We start from the raw sequence: 21,302 nt of genomic DNA on the forward strand, positions 1-21,302 counted from the left end.
CTTCATGCTTCCCTACCTTGTCCCATCTCCCGTCCTTCGTTCTTTCCTTGTGCCCTACCTAATTTTGTTCCTTCTTTCTTTCCCTCCTTGTGTGACACTTCCCTTTCTTCCACCTTTCCATCCTTCTCTGTACCCTTCCTTGTATCCACTTCCTTTCCTTTCTTGTCCTTCTTTTTTCCCTCTTGACCTGCCTCCCTTCCATCCTTCCCTTCTTCCTTCTGTCCTTCCGTCCTTTTTTTCCACCCCATTCTCACACTTAGGCTAAAGATGACAATAAAAGGCAGAGAGCTCTGAAAACCTGAACCTACAGAAGTCTAGAAATTCTCCATGTAAAAATATGCAGGAAGCCCGTAAATCGCCAGCGAAGCTAGATTTCAAACATGACAGACGGCCGGAATGGACAAAAGACAACGTGAGACAAAAGGAGTGAGACGTCCTTTGCAGCAGGAGAAAGAACAGCTGATAAGAGAAGACACATGATCCCAGTGCGCAGAAGAAGACTTTTTACCACTTGTCACGGTGCCTCCCTCTCGCCTAGAGATCATATGGACTTCCTCTTTAAACGGCAAGATTTGTGTGTGTGTGTGTGTGTGTGTGTGTGTGTGTGTGTGTGTGTGTGTGTGTCCGCTGTGGGAGGAGCAGCAGCTGACAGAGAAAACTTGGCCTGGTCTGTCTTATGGAAATCTGAGAGTTTCCCAGAGACATCATAAAGAGACCTCACCTCTCTTCTGTGTCTCTAACCCATTACCAGGTCACACACATTCCTGTTTTATGAAAGGCAATGTGTCTGTTGTCGCTGAGTTGACGGGGGGTTCAAAGACAAGGACGGCAAAGAAAAGGACACTAAGCGAGATTTTTCACTTGAGTCCTCACATGAAAGCACCGCTCGCTCAAAGTCAAGGCTTTGGGAGGCCGGGCGTGCTGTCGGAGGACTTTGATGACAACTGACGGGGTGAATGAGAAGCGAAGAAGAAAGAGAAGAAGAGAGAGGATCGGGGAGGAAGAGAGGGGGTCACTGAGAAAAGAGGAAAGTAGAGCCGGGGTCTAGGTAATTAACGGCAAGCGCTTTAATTACTGCTGGTGTTCATTGTGCCAGAAGGAATGTGACAATTATGCCATTAAAACTTCCTAATGGAGGGGAGAAAAGTGAGGGAGGGAATTACAGAAGACATGCAAAGAAAAAAAAAAGAGGATGAAAGGAGGGAGGCAACAGAAGGAAGAGAGGAGGGATATGAAAAGGGGGGGGGGGGGGGAACAATCGCGACAAAAGAGAAGCTGGGAGGGAGACGGGGAGCGTATTAGGCCAGCACAGTGACAGAGCAGATTAGCATCAAACAAGAAAGGCCACGGACGTGTGTGTGTGTGTGTGTGTGTGTGTGTGTGTGTGTGTGTGTGTGTGTGAGCGCGAGTGTTTTGCGATCACAGAAACAGAGGACATATTCATTCCAAAGACGCCACCAAGGTGGACGCAACTTTGATGATGCAGAGTCTGGCAAAAGCGAGAACTCGGTGTGTCCGCGTGTGTGTGTGTGAGTGTTGGCTTGCTGAATCTGCGTAGGCTCCTGTTTCAAGTGGTGGTGCAGGCAGGTAGGGGAGGAAGAAGAGCAGCAGCAGCAGGAGGAGGAGGAGGAGGAGGAGGAGGAGAAAGGGGAGAGATCTACGGAAAAGGGCCTCGGAGGCATCCTGATACACATGCAGTACATTTCCATCTCCACATTACCTCTATGACTCACACACACACACACACACACACACAAGACGGGAGAAACATAACGAGTGTGTCCGCGCACATGCGTAGCACACGCAACCACACCGTTCCCCGCACAAACATTCAGAACACACACACAACCCACGCACTCGCAAACACACACATAAACAACACCCACACACACACACACACACGCACACACTCTCGAAAAGCCACACACAAACACTTCCACAAAGAGTCTTAGCGCTCACCAAGGCGGTCGGTTCATCAGGGGGGTTAGAAATTTGCATGGCTGGGCAAATTTTCCTTGTGCTAAACTCTAATCAGCTCCTGTATCTCTCAGACACCTGCCCAGCGCTCCAAAAAAAAAAAAAACAACCTTAATATGCAAAACACCTTCCCACCCTCCTCCAACTGAGGCAGCTCCTCGGCCAACAGAAGACTTATTCACCTGGCCTCGCCAACTCTTTCCCACCCTGCCTGTCTTCTTGCAAATTTTTCACATTTATGTATGCAAATCAGCTGTTCCCCTTAAGCCTGTTTCAACAGTAACTTCCTGGTGCCCGGCCGAAGAATGACAGACTTGTTTGAAGGTATCGCAGGAAAATTAGTAAGGGGGAACAAGATGTCTCCTCTGTTTGAGCGGAAACGCTGCTAACTGTCTCCCTACAGGTGGACACGTCCGCGGAGTTTGTTCATCTTTAACGCCCCGACGCAACCATTTTGTTCCTGCAGGATCAACGTTTTCTACCCAAATTTCACGTTTTCATGCTCTGCGGGTTTACATGGCTGCACGCACCCTGAGACGGAAAGTCAACAATGAGTTAAAAGCCCATGCAAAAACGATAGTGTTGTCATGACAGTTTATTTCCTGCGAGTAATAAACGACGGACAAAAAAAAAAAAAACGAATGTATTTTAAGAGGTGTGTTGAATGATGTTTTACGTTTGGATGAACTATCCTGGCCTACACCTTAAAGATGCTTTAATTAATTTGTGTAACATTGTGTCCATCGATCATTGACTCTGTGGTTCAGTGTGCAGCTTTGTACAATTCATTTACATCCACAGATAGACTGCCTTTACACATTTGGTGTCCTCCACATTTGTTGGTACGTGTAACGAAGGTTACACGTACCAACAAATCTGCTTTAAATGAAAGGTCTGTTCTCTTATCTTTCCCATTTTGAAGCAGGAAAGCGAGTGTCATGTTGCATGTGTTACCCAGGTGAACCAGATTACTAAAATAAATGTTAAATGACGTTGATCTTTTTTTTTTAGAAAACACTTTAATTAAATTTTTCGCATTCAGCGTTGGATTACGACTGCAATAACAGGTGCATTTATTTTAATAGGTTTCACACATATTAACCAGGCTGATAAATGTGGAGGCTGCCTTTTTCTGGAGCTGGTTGTGTTGAGGCGAACCGATAAAAACTTCTGCTTTTCCATTAAAGTCCAGCTATTTTAACAGCCAAGCAGTTAGCATTAAACATCCCCGATCAACATTTGTATAAACATTATGGAAACTCAATGTTTCCGAGCCGCTGTGACCGTATCATGCTTTGAGAACTGAGAAGTCAGTGGCAATTTTTTCGGTTATTTAAACATACCTAGTTGTTGTCGTTACGCACTCCAGAACAAAATATGTTGAAAATGTGACTTTTGTAGCTCCTTGGTCCCATCTAACTTTACCCAAACTGATTTAGCCCACATTTTACCAGCATTTAGACGTTAATAAACTTCATTATTAATATTTTTGTATGTCTAACCAATTAAACCTAACTAGGGGAACAGGCTTCAAAGAGAACAACTAGGATGGAGCCAAGTCCCTGTAATGACTTGTTTGCCCTTTATAATTCATGTATTGTTCCTATTTTCTAAGACATACGGTTTGGTAATCATTACTTTATGCTTTAAGCGTTTAATTATAGTCAGACCGAAAGGTAAGAGTGTCTAATATGCTGTCGTTTTAATTTATTTTCACATCACTCCCGCTGACTTCTGCCCTTATTGGGCCCTGGCTAAATAGCAGAAATCTTTCTTCGCCCTGATGTGCTTTCTGTTGATTGAGACCTCATATATACAAGTGCTTCTGCCTGCCAGAGTCTTTCAAAGCCTCCCTTAAGAGGTTTGAAGATGGATGTGGGGGGGGAGAGTGTGTGTGTCTGTGCGTGTTTGGGTGCACACACACAGAGCAGCCCCAGTGGACAAATAATGATGGAGAGAGACAGAAGGAAACGCAGGGAAAGAAAGTGAAGCCCTTTAAATGTGAGAGCTTGCAAAACTCCCACTGCTCGCAAGGGCACTTCGCTCCTGCACGTCATCTCTTTTCCCTCTTCTCTCCTTCCGTTTGCCCCCATCGGTTTTCCCCCCCTTTTCCCCTTCTCCCTTCATCGGTCTCTCTTTTGTCTCTGAGCTCTCACCCTCCGTCCCCTATCTATCCATCTCCCTCGTCCCCCTCTCCCCCTCTTTCTTTCCCCTTCCTCTAGCTAAAACAGTAGGACGCTTAACCTTGATAACAGTGAGATCCCCCCCCCATACACACACCCATACACACACACACTAAGTGACACATACACACTCTCACCCGCCCACATACACACACACACACACACACACACCGGAGAAGTGCTTTGCCAGCATGCCAGGCCGGTCCAAGGGACGGCTGTACCCTTCGAGGTGAACAGGACACCGGGAAATGCAGCAACAACAAAACACACACACACATCGAAAAAACCATCTCACTCCAGGTCTTTCTTAACATAAGCCCTTTAAAGCTCTTTTGTCAGCTGACATTGAGAGGAACGCTGTCCGTCTTTAAACATTTCACACACCCACACACACACAGACACACAGACGGTGGCAAAAGGAGAAGTGCAGGAAAAAACAGAACACATTAAAGGTGAAGCTACCTGCCGGGAATTTACGACAATGAACGGAAAGCATTGGGTCGTCACACTGACGCTCGTAGGCAAATGAGGACAGGGAAGTAGAATGTCGTTTTTCAAAACATTAATACCCCCCTCAAACAGAGATGCAGTGTAAGTGGATAACTGTCGAGAGGAAACTGCTGGAGGAGAAAAAGGTGAAATAAGCAAGGTGTTTGTGCGCTTCTTCCTCATCGGAAGAAACTTCCTGAAACACGTTTGAACTGGACTGAACACGGATCTGCATTTTAGTAGCTGAGATATTTCCAGCTAAAGGTGTTTGAGTAGTTCTATATATTTTTCTAACATATAAAGTGCATCGCACAGTGACTTGCAAAAGTATTCAGTCTTTACCGCAACTTGATCACATTACAACTACACATTTTAATGTATGTAATTGGGCTTGCATGTGACAAACAACAAAAAATCAAAAGTGGTTGCCAGGAGAAAGAAAACAACACAAAAAAGTCTGAAAAGTGCGGTGTGCATTTGTATTTCAACCCCCCTTCCCCATTATTGCCTTGCTGGTCACATGAGACCAAAAATGTCATTTTTGGTGTCATACAAAGCACATTCTTCCTAATTTTTACTGTGTCCCCTATGGCTTGTGGGAAACAACAAACGGGGGCTTAGCCTTGGATGATTTTCTTTTCACTTTTCCACAAACGTCACAAGTAAATATTCTTCTGTAAACGGATTCTTCCACCTGAGCCGTGAAAGTCTGAAGCTCCTCCAAAGTTACAGAGGGCCTTGTTATTGCTTCTCCGATTAAGTGTTCTCCTCGCCCAGCCTGTCAGTTTAGGTGACCGCCATGGCTTGGAAAGTTTGCAGTTGTGCAATACTGTTTTCACTGTCAGATGGTGGATTGAACGGTGCTTTGGTGTTCAAAGTTTGGGATATTGTTGTGTAACTTGTTCAAACTTCTCCACATTGTAATCTCTTATGTGTCGGCTGTGTTCCTCGGCCTTCACGATGCTATCTGTTCTCTAGCAAATGGGATTTATCCTTTTATTAAATTACACGTGGACTTTAACTTTTTTAATCAGGCGACGGCATTTAGATGAACTGTACTTTATTCAGGGGTATACGAGCAAACGGGGTTGAGGATAAACACTAAACACACTTGATGTTTGAAAACCATCTCACAATTATGCACCACTTTGTGTTGGTGTATCAGATAAAGCCCGAATAAAATAAATTGATGCCTGTGTTTGTAATGTGACAAGCATTCAGGGGTACGAATAATGCTGCAGATGTTGTATAAATGACTCGAACTCAGCATAAATGACAGAGACAAAGTCATAAGGGACACAGCAAGGACATATCAAGATACGCATCATTGAGTATCTGGTGAAATTTCAGCTTTCCGTCGCAGCTCCTGCTCTTGTGGAGCCTTTGGCTGCAGCCTACATTTACCTCAAAGTCGTTGGCCTTGTTGTAGTGCATGTTGAGGGCTCGGAAGAGCTCGCAGTCCCGGCTGACGCTCAGCTCCTCGGCACCGGTCACGCCGTCGTTGATGGCCTGCCGGGCAAACTTCTCCATCTGGATGTAGTAGAACTCCCGGAAGTTGCTGAACCACTTGATGAGCTGGGAGGTGATGCAGCGGTTGAACTGGAACAAGAGAGACGGAGGGAGAACGGAGGGGGTCAGCAGAAGACGAGTCCAATGTGCCAATGTGCTTCATGCAAACGGCTATTTGATTTGAGTTTGAATGAAACCTGTTTTATGTCAGGTAGCCGAGGCGTGAGGTAAGGTGGGAGGAAGCTGGGAGAGATAAAAGAGGAGCGGAAGAGAGAACACAGATTGCAGAGTGAGGGACGATAATAGAGATATTAAGTAAGACAGCAAAGCGAGGAGGTTGGCGAGGGAAGAAAAGAAGAAACGGCAGAGAGAGCGTGTGTGTGCGGTTCGTCTTCCCCGCTGGGAGCAGACCCCCCCGCCCCCCCCGCCCCCCATCATAACCCTGCGAGTGGAGGGAGAGGTGGAAGAGAGGGGGTGAGACCGCAAACACATAATTGACCAGAAAAACGATTAAGTCATCATCTGAAGCGCCCTGGCCCGCAGGGGGGCTCAAACATGTACTTAACCCCGCTCACCAATTACACTCTGATCCTCCTCCCCTCTCTGCACCTCCCGCACGTGGAGATGAAGAAGAAGAAGGAAAAAAAAAAAAAGAGCAAAAATAAGAAGACAGAGACTATAAGCACTGCCAAGGAGGCAGTGGGTATCTGATCCGTGCCGCTCGGATGAATTCAATAGGGCGAAGTAAACCTATTAGGAGCCTCGGCTGGTCCCGGCTCTTTTTCATTCTGACCTCACAAGGAAACCTCTGTCTAAACACCCAGACCTAATAATCTAATAATGATATTATGGGCTCTGAAGTTTTATTTAATTTATTATTTTACTTTTCAAACTTCGCGAAATCAATTGAAATTTCGACTTTCCAAACGTCATCCTCTCTGCTCTGTCTGTGCGGCGGGAATAAAGGGGGGGGGGGGACAAAACGCTACTAAACGCCGAGCGCGCTGCTCGCTGGGGAGGTAGAGTGGTTTTGACACGGAGATTAGACTCTGTCTATTGTTCGACAACACAGACATACACAGTTGTCATGATCTGGGACGACAGCGCAACACACCCAAGCTCGTGAAGATGTGAGGGGAAATTGGTAAATGGAGGGAACGTAAAAAAAAATAAATAGGTTGCCTTTTCTGGAATGACCCCTGCAGATGAAATAACGGTGGACCGGAGGAGAATAAGCCTGCTTGTTTGGCAGGAGTGGGTGGTGGTGGTGGGGGGGGAGGGGGGGGCAGGGTTAGGATGCTGGCTGGTCCTAAAGTGCAGGGTGAGCATAAATGGGGAAAAGAGAGAGCGGGGGGTGGGATGGGATGGGTACAGGTCAGCGCCGCCGGACAATAGGGTGCCGCTTGTGGCGGTAACGGCGGCGGCGTTTGCAGGTGGTGAGGGGAGAGGATAAGGGGCTCGGAACGTGAGTAGTCAGCAAGCCAGGGTCATGACATCTGAGCCCCACACAAACAAACTCCTGACACTTACAAATACGTTGGCAGCGCGCCGTTATTCTTAAAACACACGGCTCTCGACGTGGCGAACAGTCGGAGCGTGACGCAGTGCAGAGACGCTAGAAAACCTCGCGTGCCGTGCGCACCGTTGACAATCATTGCATTTGAATCCGTAGCTCCATGCAAGTGTGCGTTTACGTGCGTCTGGGCATGTGCAGGTCTGGGCAACGCGTAGTGAGATTACGGCCAGAGAAAGTTCCCATCGCTCATGGGGAGCCCTTTGGTGTCACTGCAGGAGAGTGACTTAACACATTTGTCACTTTGGACAAAAATTACTTGATTACGCTGACAGCTTGAGGGAAGATGTATTGCGGCCGGTGCAACTGTAAGTGCTGGTAAATACACCCAAATTGCACTGCAGCCACGCTAACTGCACCGCTTACACTCGGGGATTACGTTTTGGCAGGTTCCTCTTACAGCTTCCAGTGGTCTTGGTTCATTAAGTTGCTGTTGGGGGGCCACAGAGACCCCCTCCTGATTCCAGCTAAGGATGGGTGTGTTCGCTGTAAAAGGAGGGAATCGGTTCAAAGGAGCACATCACTGCAGCTCCTTAATCAGAGCTGGCAGGGGTCAGCCAGCACAGACATGAGACGCACAGTGAGCAAAGTGTGTGTGTGTGCTGGATCTGATACAATGTGTCTGAGCATACAAGTGTGCGTGCGTGTGTGTGTGTGTGTGTGTGTGTGTGTGTGTGTGTGTGCCTGGGAATGAGGCAGAGCAGAGAGAGAGAGAGAGAGACATTGAAAGCGTGTTTCTCACACTCACACTCAAGAGCCTGTGAAAGGTCGGCGCTTAGTGCTAACAGCATAAGATAGAAATTGGCACGCACACACACTCACATGCATATGTTCTGCTGACGCTTAAGTCTAAAATAGACAAAAAAAAAAAAAAAACACACGCAGAGGTATCTTCCGTCTAAACTATAGTTGCCTGCAGAAAGTGCTCAGGTGTACACACATCTCATTATCGGGGCTTGGTGAAATTGGTGCACTGTTTTCCTTTTTGCTGTGTTTTTTTTTTTTTTTTTTTTTTGGCTGAAAGGCGTTTGGATGAAAAGCCGACGCTTTCTCGACAGCGGAGCAGAAAACACACAGATGACCTCAGAGCGCTCGGCTGCATCCAGAACGACCGGAGAGGAGGATAGAAAGACAGAGAAGCCTGCATGGGCCTCCCTCTCTGTCTCTTTCTCTCACTCTCTCTCTGTCATATAAGCCCCCTCACAGTCATCAGGGCTTTCCAACATTTCCTGTTTTCGCAGGAGTGAATTGTGGGAGATAATCTGGGGCTGTCTATTGGCTGACTGCACACAAAAAGCAGCCCTGGAAAGCAGGCTTTTGTTACTGCTGCTGCTGCTGCTGTGACTCAAAATCCAGCCGCTGGCTTTTCTTTCCAGCCCCCCGGCCCCGTCGAGGCGCACATACCGTGCCACACCATCAGCAAAAAAAAAAAGAAAAGGGAAGGAATGACATACAGAAATGCAAAACCCCTCCTGACGTTCGCCGCACCACGGCACATGACTGGCCCAAACACCAGAAGCGTGTTGGTAAAAACGGCAGAGTAGAAATGCGCCAACCAAGTGGCCAACACTTGGCCACTTGATCGACTGCGATTCCGTAATCAACAGATCGAACGCTGAAAAATCCGATTTTGTTTTCTTGTTTATTCTTTTACTGTTTGGTAAAAGCCGCCGAGTAGAGCTGCACCAATCAATCGACCAATATCCCATCGGTTAACCCTGAATCAGCAGATCAAACCTAAATGACTTCCAATGCATCCAACGTACCTAAATTCCCACAATTTCCCAACTATAAATTTGTCAACCCACACCATGTAAGTTGATCATTGATAATTTTTTTTAGCTGAATAAAAATCAGTGATAGTTTTGATGCATATAATCTTATAAACCCTTCATTTCAAACCTGTAGCAATTCTTTACTCTGGCATCTTGTATGGTCCTTATATACAATAAAAACTGCCATATAAATATATATAGGGAGATAAAATAAATACATTTTTGTTTGTTTTGTGGAACCATGTATAGGCACCAATGTCAAATGATTTAATAAATTGACTAAATTATTTTAATCTGCTCCTTGATCTGCTGACCCCTACTCAAAACCCTATCTGCCACTATAAAGAGACGTCTTAAAGCCACTTGGATCATATAAGCTGTCATTAGTGACACCAACAAGGGTATTAAGTAAAATCTGTCAAAACATTTCAGAAACAAAAAATTGCGTCTTAAAAGAAGCTTAATTGAGACGAACCAAAGCTCCAGTGCCTCCCAGGTCCAGACCTGATTAGTCAAGACCCGATTAACCTTAAAAGACTGTTGTTTGAAGACAAGCCGTCGCTGAGAGGCTGTGCTGGCTGAATTAAATCAGATAGTCCCATTCCCATACACTAATTTAAAGCCTGACTCCATTGTTATTCACAGAGAACAAAAACAAACTAATGTGGCACTTAATCCCTTAAATATCTTGACCCTATTTATATTTCTATTCATGATGAGGGAACGCCTAATGAGGTACGCAAATCGATGATTTCAATTTCAAACATGCTATTATACCGATAACTAAAAGACGAGAAATCGGCACGAAAAGTTCCTTTCCTGCTAGTGCCCCTCTTTTTTTTCCCCAAAGCTGTCCAATAAAACCCTCTGAGAAGAATCATGTGAGCTCAGAGTCGTGGTTCTTGGTGATGGCATACATGAGGGGGCAGCTGGTAGAAAAGGAAGCCTTTATCTTCTGATTTGAATAAGATGGCCTGGATCTGTCACAGTATTTACCCCGATCACGGTCCAAGAGAGGCGCACACACACACGCGCACACACACACACACAAAATCAACAACACAAACTCATCACACACGATACAACAGCTATTGTGTTGTTTTTCTTGTTTTCCTCCGCAGCTTACATATTGTGCTTTGTTTTCCAAATTTTCCATCATTAAACTCCCAGTGGAGCTAATGTGCATCCTTGCCATGTCTCTAAACCAGCTATTTCCCATACCCCCCCTCTCCCTTTTTATTAAACCATCCTCCATACACCTGCTCTGAGAGCCACCATCTCCGGCCTCCGTCCTCCTCTGTGCCCTCTTTGTCCCTCCATTACTCATCCTTCTCGTCACCTCTGGAGAACTCAGTGGCTCTCCAGCTCCCTCGTGCAGACCTATTTCACTTCCTCTTCTTGCTTCTTTTGCATAAACCCATAAGGCAGCAAAAAACACACCTTGTTTCAAGACAGACAAGTGCACATTGTTCATTGTAACTGAGGCTTGCACATCACCAACTACCCTTTCGGGTCGCGTGCAAAGAAATATTACGAGGAGGAAATTCAGCTAAATACGGAGCAACAGCTATAGCAGGAGTGAAAAGGCCTGCCTGTATTTATTCAGTTTCTTCTCCCTTAACATTTTTGACTCTTTTTTTAATGTGGCTGTCACAAATGTCCATGCGTTTCATTTGGAGTTTATATGATAGACAAACAAAGGAACCCTTTACTTGCTGAAATATTACGTCTTTTGCAAGGAAACGTCAGTAGCTTTACTTACTTTACACTTATACCCCTCAATAAAATCCAATGCGACCAAGTGGATTCTGAAATCTCTTCAAATCTGGCATAGTTCATTTGAGCTTAATGGAAAAAGTGTGGCACAACTGGAATCCTACCAAGACAGAAGTCTAGGCTGAGAACCTAAACTGAGAGCAAGGAGAGCTTCATTCAGGGTAGAATAACTTGCCATTCACAACTAAGGAAAACTGATATTGTGAATGCTAAGAAGACAAGAAGACAGAGAACAAGCAAGGTAGACATTTGGAGGAAACTGCTCTGATCAGATGAGAGAAAATGCTATCCCACAGGGGAACATGGTGGTGGTGGCATCATGCTGTGGGAATGTTTCTCTTTGGCAGGGTGAGGGAAGCTCTCAGTTAGGAAAATGGATAGTGCTAAATATAACTCAATTCAGCAAAACCCGTGAGACTCTAGCATAAGGCTGGAGCTAGCACAGAGTGGTTAAGATAAAAGAAAAATTGTGGTTATAAAGCGCCAAAACACTTTTGCAAGGCACTGTTTATGAACTATCCAAAGGTGATAAAGTTATAACAAATAAAAATCTGATAAAATAAAAAAAAGGAAAGGCTGAAAGCCATCTGAAACTCACCTTGACGTCAGAGAAAAACATCTTCAGCATGTTGGAGCTTGGGTAGCGGGTGTAGAAAAACATGAGCTTGGCCTTCTTCAGGTGATTAGGGGAGAGGCCCTCCTGGATCTGCAAACAGCTGCTATTAAGGACATTAACTGTTGTTTGGAGGCCAAGAACTTCTGCTACATCAGGCAAACATGGATTCATTACAGATACTGTTTGTGCTTGCTAATGAGTCGCCGTGAGTTGGAAACGTGCATTTGGACGAAGGGCAACCACCGCATTTTCTCGTGAGCATGAACGCAGCGCTGCTGGAAGGGGTAAGCTGAAGACAGTGCGCCGAAGCAAAACCATTTGCTTGAAATTAGCATCGCCCGTATCAGGTGTGAGAGCGTCACGGTAAATAAAGCAGTACAGCCCCGGCCTTTTACATAAGGAGCCTAATTTCACTGTCAAAGCAAGCAGACGCCTTTGCCTACACCCTGCGCTAACCTCCTCCCGAAAAAAAAAAAGGAGAAGGAAAAAAGGGATACATTTGCATATCACAGACAAAGACAGCAGTTAACGCCAGTGGCGGGCAAGAAGGCCTAATGGCTTGGCAGTGACACATGCCAAGCCTGAATATGACTGTCTGCTGCTGGCCACATCAGCACCGATATAAGGTCTCGGAGATCCCAATCGGCGTTCCAGGCAACATGAAAAAACCTTCTCACACTCTCATATTCAAATATATGTTAGGAGGCCTTGTCTTCCTAATGGATCCCCTGGATGGAACAGCGGAAAGGACGGAGATTGGCTGTTGCGGGCACCTTGAGGGATAGCATGGTTCCAGCCCTCAATTACATTCCCCCTCCTCCTCCCTCTGCTCCACCCCCCCAAGCCTCTCAGCCACTGCCAAACCCTTGGAGGAGCAAAAGAAAAGAAGGAGGAGAAGAAGAGAGGCACTGAGGCTTTGGCCTCAGCCAGCGATGGGGAGAGTGGAACACATCTGCGCCGCTGAACGGCCCAAGCCATTTCCATGGTGAATTAACGGCCGTATAATACATCTGATAATTTCAATCTGGAGGATAAGACTATGAAAAGGTTGCCTAGGGTGGGGCTGGGTGCATGTTCAAACCCCAGAAAGGTTTGACGCTGAGGCGGGGGATGACTTGAAATGACACAGACTGAGCAGTGCGAAGTTTTCACGAAGACTGTTTACACTTGAGTAGCTTTCTGATGTGCAAAGTGGGCTGTCACTATTAAAGTCACTCAAGTGTCCAGATGTAGCTGTAGCTACGGAGTGGGAAGGAGGCATCAGCTGCTAGATTGGATTGCCCTTGGCCTTTGGGCTACAGAGTAGAGCCAGCAAATCCTGAACCATGCTGGGCTCTGGCTCCTTAAAGACCCCGTCTACTTTGTCTGATTCAAGGCAGAGGGGGACAGAAAGTGGCGAGGGTCTTGTGGGGGAAGCCCTGGCAGGCTAGTGTTACTCAGTCAGGCCTGGCCAAAAGAGGAGCACTTCACTTTCCACACCACACCATCTGCTCTGAGCAGAGGGGATACAATGGATTCTGAGACAGAGGAAGAAAGACAGAGAAAAAGAGCATGTTCTTTAAGAGTAGGTGTGCGTATACTCAGACTAATTTGTTTTTGCTTTTTTTTCAATTGAGATGAGAAACACTTCCCCTTATTAGGCATTGACATTTCACTTCCTCAGCCTTCGGCTCAATATAATCTCCCTTCAGCTTTCAATTAAAAAGCCTCATACTTCCTGATTAGACATTTTCATTCCCAATTCACTCACAGCTTGCAAATGTAATTGTGATTGGACTTCGGGGTGGTGTGCGAGGCCATTATTTTGTCATGATGGTGCGCTCACACCAGCTGGCCCACTGTTCGCCTGCCACATCTGACAAGATATCATCATTCTCACATCACTTCCCCAAAGCCCAAAGTCATGAGGGGGGGGGGGAAATACGTGCCACACTTCCTAATTCCAGGTGTAAGGACAAGAAAATTTTGGAGTCGGACTCAGAACAAATGTGATAATTGATGGCGGCCATCTGCTCCGAAATGCTAGTGAACTTGAACGCACCCCGCTAAATGTTTAACAAGCTGTCCCTGACTTCAGAGGTGGAAAAAAAAAAAACTATCTCTAAAAATGGCTAACTTTTTCGTGAAATATCCATTGCGCGAATAAAAAATAAAAATTAAAACTTAAGAACATGTGAACATGTTGCTTTCTCTGTTCCTTCCATGTGGGGACTACATCTGTTACTGCCCTGAATTTGTAAACGCTGCCATGAAAGCCACAGCATCTGGCATATGTGGTTATTGTTTGATTATTTTTTTTTTTTTTTTACTTTCTCTCAGTCAATGCATGTCTCTCTCCCCTTTTTTTTCCCTTTTCATCCCTCCATCGGGAGCCCGTAGAAGCAAAGGATTATGGATCTCTGGAAAGCGTTCACCCTTGGGTCAGAAGACAAGACAAGGCGAGGTAATGAAAGATAAACAGCTCGCTGCAAACACCTGTTAACGTCCGCTTCAAAGAAAAGACGGAGAGGAGGGAGGGCTTTTTTTTTTGCAGGGAGTGAAAACAAAAAAAGAAGTATTTGGCTGCCAAGCAACAGCCGAAGGGCCCCCCGGGCTGTTGACAGATCTTTATGAAATGAAAAAAAAAAAAGAGAAAAGAAACGACAATGATTGTGGGCTTTTTACAACAGCGATGGATGATAAGAGGAACACAGGAGAAAACACAAGCAATCATAAATATACATCTTTTCCCCCTAAGTCCTCAGGCAAACCTTTTGTGACACACACACACACAGAAGAGAGAGAGAGAGAGAGAGAGAGAGAGAGAGAGAGAGACACACACACACAAAAAACATTCAGGTGCGCATAAAGGCGAAAACAAGACGCTCACTTAACTAATATATACCCAACAAGCAAGAAGCTGTAGGATTAATTTCTTAAGCCTGCAATAAATGTTAATGAATCGAAGACAAAGCCCTCTTAGGGCAGCTGGTGTGAGACAAATCAAACTTTCATAAGGGTTAGGAGGGTGTTGAATGCTAAGGTACTAAGGAAGGTATAAGGGTAACAGAGAAGGGACTGAACGTAACTGTTTAAGCTATTAGCCCCGTGTCCACAGGGGATTCAACTTGAGCCTCCCACAGGGGGATAGCCTCTTATCCACAGGGCAGCAGTGGGGCAAACTAGGGTTAAACTATACGGTAGGCTATACAACACCCCTGTGTGCCAAGTTTCAGGATGCAATCTCCCTCTTTATCTTTTAATGCCATTGTTTAATAGAAGGGAAATGGGGTAATCAAATGTCCTTTCAAGAAAGTTACAGACCAACAGAAAGCTTTTAAAGCACTTAGGTCTGAAGATGGAAGAAAAGGCTGTTATGGTGCTGCGAGAAGGAAGAGGTATGGGTATAAAAATAAATACAACAATGGAGAAGAGAACAGTAGTGGGAGGAAAAGTGATTCATCAACAATTTCTCAGTTTCTTAGGCTAGTATCAAACAGAATCAAAAGGATTTGATTTTTAACTCTGCGTATCAGAGACAGGGTTTTCTTGTAGGTCCCCGAGGGCTATTACCACCCGAGAGTAGATTCTCCCTACTTACACAAGTAGAGATTGGTTCAAAGGAGGAAAAATGCAGTGTGTAACATCATCATTAATTTAGCTTTGGCTCTCACAATTTGAAAAATGCACAACCCACCTTGATTTTTTTTATTTTTTTCGTTTTAAAAAGGATACATTGCTGCCTGAGTAAGGTGAGATGTCAGCCATGTCCTGGAGATCGCTGCACTCGGACTTGATCAGGGACAAGGACAGGCTCTCGGCTGTGCTGCCAGGGTGTGCTGGTGAACAAGAGCGATGGTGGTGCCCCAGGTGGTGACCCGACGCCATCTTTGTCCTCAAACTGGTGGTCTCCCTGGGCAGGTCCATGGAGTCTGGTGAAGTATGGTCCTTGCCTGGGTAAGCTGTGGGTGGGCCGATGGGGGTCTGGAAAGGATAGCCCATGAGCGGCAGTGGAAAGGGGTGCCGAAAGGAGGGGGGGCTGAAGCCCATGGAGGCAGAGAGAGATGACGGATGGAGAGCAGGATGGTGGTTACCACCGTGGGCACCCACAGCTGAAGACTGATGGTGGTGCTCGCTGGGTGTCTTCCGCACTACTAAGGGCAGTGCCTCGGTTTGGTCGTTGGTGGTGCCTGGCATACCGGGCATGCTAGCAAAGGAGTCCAGTGGATTAGGAATGATGACATCACCGAAGCATTGCAGCCTCTGGTTGGCGGTGTGGTAGTTTGGGTTGTCTCCGTTGACAGCAGCAGGAAATCTCTCAGGAGGTAGAGAAAGCGGAGGGAAGGCCTGCTGAGGAGTCGGGCGAGGCGGCTTAGCAAACACCTTCACCACTGTGTCGACCACCTGCGTCATGGCTGAGTTGAGCTCTTGCTTCAGTGTTTCCGCCAGCTGTTTGCCTTCAGCGTGCATGGAGGAGCCTTGACCTCCCTGTGCTTTGTTTCGGCCGAGCCCATCTCTTCTCGGCTTCTCGCTGTCGGCCAGCAGGGCCTGCTCCTGAAGCAGAGCCCGTGCCCTGTCGAGGAAATGGCCTGGATCCAAATCAGCCATCTCATTGTCGGAGCGCAAGTCATCTCCACCCCGGTCATCTCCACCGGTGTCCGACCTGCCTGGGCTGTCCTCTGACATGTTTCCTATGTCGTTGTGAAGGTCGGTGTGCTCCGAGTCATCGGTGGAGTCATAGATCTGAAAGAACTTCTCCTGGAGCTGCCGCAGCTGCTTCTGCATGTCCTCCAGCTGCAGCTTGAGCTGCCGCCGCTCCTCCTGCTTCTGCTCCTTTCTCTGACACACCAGCTGGGTGAAGCTTTGCTGCTGCTGCTGAGGCAGCCGCTGTTTGCGCTTGTTCTCTCGGCTGCTGCCGCACACTTCGCCGCCCCGTGGGCTGCTGGGGGCTTGCTGCTGGGACTGAGGAGGTGGACAGTCCAGCTCTAGATCCCGCTCTCCGTCCATCTCGTGGTCACGCTCGTGACGGGAAGCGGCAGGCACTACCACACTCGGCGAGTGGCTCATACCGCGTATGATGTTCTCTACACGGGCCCTCTTGGCACGCAAGTGTTCGTCATTGAGACGCTCAATGTCAAAGGTGGCCAGGCCGGGAGGACGACCGAACGGTGACAAGCACTCTTGAGGGGTGCTGTCCTGGGAGGAGTTACTGCATGCGTCTTCCTGCGGGGCATCAGAGCTAGCATTAGAGACCCCTGATCCGGGGAAGCCTGATTCAACTCTATCCCCCCTATCTCCTCTATCTCCCCTCTCTCCTCTCTCAGGGCCTCCTCCATTCTTTGCAATGTTATTCTTGAGAAGCTGAGAGATAATGGTGGTGCCAGGGAAGGGCATCATGGCATCCTCATATGAGTTGGCCCTCTTCAGGAGCTTTCGGAGCACATTTGATTTGGAGTCGCTGTCGCCGGCTGACAAGACGCCAGGCCCACCATGTGGCTGCACTACAGAGCACTCCATGGAGTCGTTGTCTGATCCGTGGTGAGAATGGGAGCTCAGAGAGTTCATGGCACTGAAAATTGCTGCTTTGGCGCGAGCGATGTTATCGGTAGTTGCTGCTGCTGTGGAGGAGGCTGTGCTACCCACTGTCCTCTTGACACCAATGTCCACACGTCTTCGCTTGGTCTGTCTGTTCAGGAGGGAGTCGCTGTCATGGTCCGGCATCACGGGCCGCTGCTATTGGGCCATATCCCACAAACCCAGTCCTCTAGGGTCAAAGCCTCTGATTATCTATGCAGGAGAAGAAAATAAAGGGCCATGACACACTAAAGTGAAATCTCCCCCTAGTCTTATTCTCTATATATGAAACAAGACAAATTTGTCGTTAAGCTCAAACGCAATCAAGTAAATACTGGTTGAAATAAACAACGGCATCCCAAAATTACAGAAAACGCTTGATTACATTAATTTAAGCAACATGGGGTCAGATTTAGGCCTTGGCTTGACATTCCTGGGCAAAGTCCTACATTTTATCCTGTCCCCTGTTACACGCTGCGCGACACTGAACCAGTTCCCACGGAATACAAAGCTGCATAAAATTATGATAATTACTTAAGTACTTGTCCTCATTTCCATGATTGTCCAATGTAGCCCACATATGAGGCAGAAGCTAGCAAAACCAAACGGCAAGAAAATAGGTTTGGTTTTTTTTATTTTTTTTTAAGTAGCATGCAGCTAAGAGGAAAAACACTTTTTACACAACCTGTTCATTTCTACTGAGTAAATGAGCTATAAGAAAATATTTTAAACTGTGCCAAGGCATTGTGCAATTTAAAAAAAAAAAACAAGTCCTACGTTCACTCTGATCAATATGGCCATCATATCTTACTCAATAGGGAGAATGACACAAAAAAGAAGCACAAAATAGACCTATTGATTTTGGTGCCAGCGTGAGCTCACTTCTGTGTTTTTTGTTTGGCTTTTCATCTGGCAAGGGCAGTTAATTCTGCTCAAATGAATAGGTCGCACGGGTCAACTCTGGCAAAGAGCAACTTAAAGCGCTCTTACAAAAACCCTAATGCCCCTCTGAAAGCAAAGCGTTTTGTCAGTACAGGTCTGCCCGAATACTGCTATGTAAGCAGCAGCGGCAGAGTCTTAGAGTCACATCATCAGATGCTTCTAGTCTTAATTTTAAAAGCAATTGCTGGGCGATAATTGATTTGCATGCATTTGTAAAAGCAAACTATAAAAATTGACATTTTGTAAATTCAAACGTTTCCACATGTCCGTATGACAATGTTAAAACAGAAAAGGTCGACGTTTATCCTTCGGTTTACATTCCTATAAAAAAACAACAACTTTGACTGCTTCGGATTTCATATTGTTTTCATTATTTTGGCTGATTTTAAGATCTTTAAAGAAGCATAACAGACGTGGGAAGTTAAAGAAACAATAGCACATTTAAAACGGTGATGACTTTTTATATGACATTTCTAATTTTTTCATAGTTTATGGAGAAAATCCCCTAAAGCGCTAGTGACTGTTACACATGCGTCTGACAACAACTGACCTTTTAACACTTTGAAGATTATAAATTTAGAAATATAATTTAACCGATTTTCAAATTCACACTTCACAGACCCTCTCACTGCTGTTGACTTGCCAGTACTCTGACACAAGTGGCCTGCGTATACCTATTTTCTTTGAAAAAAAAAAAAAAACAGTGTATTTTAAACCCGCAATAAGAGCATAGAGGTCGATATTTGCTGGAAAAATACTCTTTTAGCATGTATTTTATATTACACTGTTTGACAAATGGGCAGGGCTTACGTCTTGAAAGCCATTTACAGCAGCTCAGAGACGAAGCAATACATCTAGGATTAAAACTTGACTGGATTGCCTCGGGATCTTAACAAAGAGCTTGAAATAGTTACCAGCACCTGTCTTTTTTTTTTCTTTTTTTGTGTCAGAGCACCTGTCCCACATTGCCCTCTCCCTTTCCCTTTCTATCTCCCTGACATAGAGCGAGTAAAGACAAAGGATATTGGAAGGATATCTAAAAAAAATAATAATAACTTTTTCCTCACTGGAAATGTCAAAGTTCCAGAAACAAACATGCAGCTGAAGCACTGCGCTTCCAATTTAGAAGGAAAACCGTAAATAACAAAACTTTTATGCGAGTTAAACTGAAATGGGAATCATTACTGGTTCTATATAACAATAAAACCCAGATATGGTGATGCTCGTTCAAACACAGGAGAGTTGTGCACACAGTTTCTCCAAACTGGAAGCTGACCGTCAAGAACAACCTTCATAGAACAAACTTCATATATATATTTATATATATATATATATAAAACGGGGAATGAGACAGTAGAACATCATATACCCCATGGGACAAAGAGATCAGTCAAATAAAACAGACAAGTAGTCCTAATGTTCCTTTAGGGAAAAGAAAAATTCACGCTGCGATAAATAAATAAATAAATAAATAAATCACGCTTCTGAAACTTACTTCACAGAGTTGCAAATCAACTTGATCTCTGCTTTGACCAGGAAGGCTGGGCTACCGTTCGCAAATCATCCTCACAAAAAAAAAAAAAAAAAAAGAAAAAAAAGAAAAAAGAACCCTGCCTGCTCGCGCAGCCCTCAGCACGCACCGGGTTAAGAGAACCAGGCGCAGGCTTTATCCTCGCACCTATTCGCTTGGCCGGTGTGCTGGCAGAATAAATGATGCTTTTAATACTTGAACAGAAAACACAGGGAGTTATCCGAGGACAAGGTTACTTACCCGTCCAGATGAAGATTTTGGAGAGAGGGGGGCGCAACCTGAACTCCTGAGGCGGTGAAAGAGAGAGGAAAGCGCCGCGGACTGTTGTGTGGAGGGGATGGAACAATATATGAGCGAAGGAAGAGCAGGGATAAAGTGAGCGGCGCAAAACTAAAAGAGACAAAAAATATAAAAAGAAAAACGGGAAAACCGGCTCTTGCGCGTCCGTCTCTCCTTCTATCCTCAGCTGTGGTCGAAAGAGTGAGAGACCTTGAAAGAATACAGAAGGGAGAGAGAGAGAGTGATAGAGAGAGAGAGAGAGGGAGGGAGAGAGGAGAGCGTGAAAGGAGCTATGCGTGTGTGCGTCTCTCAGGCGCGCTGGATGCAGAGCGGAGGACTGGATGCTGCTGGAGCGCTCCTCCGCCACTAAGATTCACTTTAAGACGCGGCTGAAGGAAACAGGAAGACGTGCGCGTCACGCGCGCCGTGATGTAACTGTTGCAGCCTACCAATAAGAAGCGTCCGCGAGGGCCAGGGGAACATCCATGCTGAACTTGACCAGAGGAACGGGACTTGATCGTGCAGCCAAAGTGAGAGAGAGGGAGGAATAAAAGAAAGGAAATACAACTTATTGCTTATCTGTTTCTTCACAAATGCGAGTAAGAATCGTTTACGCGCAACAAATAATACGCTTTATAAGCACCACACGAGGTCGTTTTAATGCTAATAATCATATTTTTAATCATAAAGATTCTAAAACATAATGTTAAAGCGTCTAAGTTGTTTAATACCAACGATTTATTTAAATGCAATTATGCAAAATACGTTATTTATAATGAGAGAATAAAACATTTAAAACAGATAGCTTTCTGTCCGTTTTTCCGAAAAATATGAATTACTAATACTTCAGTTTTTTTCTGTTTTCATGGAAATCATATATCTTTCATATCACCTTTTTGTGCACCAAAATCCCCAATCAAATCAACACTCCACTCTCGAATTAGTCTCTCTTTGTTTATGCATGTTTTTAACATTTTTTTTCTTCTTCAACCTTTCTCTTATCCAAGGAACATTTTCCCTCCCTGTAAATTCGGCTGATGCGCGTTATGGCACGTCGAGATATTTTATCCGCAGAGTTTTCATTTTGGTTGCCACAAAA

At 45.6% G+C, this 21,302-nt stretch overlaps 1 protein-coding gene across 1 annotated transcript in view; it reads right to left on the reverse strand.

Annotated features, from left to right (window-relative positions):
• The window catches only part of prox1a (prospero homeobox 1a), a 34,211-nt gene extending 13,260 nt beyond the window's left edge, over positions 1 to 20,951 (reverse strand). The window contains exons 1-4 of the mRNA XM_012867363.3: positions 20,165 to 20,951; positions 15,613 to 17,664; positions 11,881 to 11,988; positions 6,054 to 6,248 (exon numbers count right to left, since the gene is read on the reverse strand). Of these exons, the coding sequence (XP_012722817.2) occupies positions 6,054 to 6,248; positions 11,881 to 11,988; positions 15,613 to 17,598 (2,289 nt within the window). The 5' untranslated portion in view covers positions 17,599 to 17,664; positions 20,165 to 20,951. The remainder of the gene's footprint in view (positions 1 to 6,053; positions 6,249 to 11,880; positions 11,989 to 15,612; positions 17,665 to 20,164) is intronic.
• Between the last annotated feature and the right edge of the window lie 351 nt (positions 20,952 to 21,302).

The sequence above is a fragment of the Fundulus heteroclitus genome, chromosome 15 (genome assembly GCF_011125445.2).
Source record: "Fundulus heteroclitus isolate FHET01 chromosome 15, MU-UCD_Fhet_4.1, whole genome shotgun sequence".
In the NCBI taxonomy this organism is placed as follows: domain Eukaryota; kingdom Metazoa; phylum Chordata; class Actinopteri; order Cyprinodontiformes; family Fundulidae; genus Fundulus; species Fundulus heteroclitus.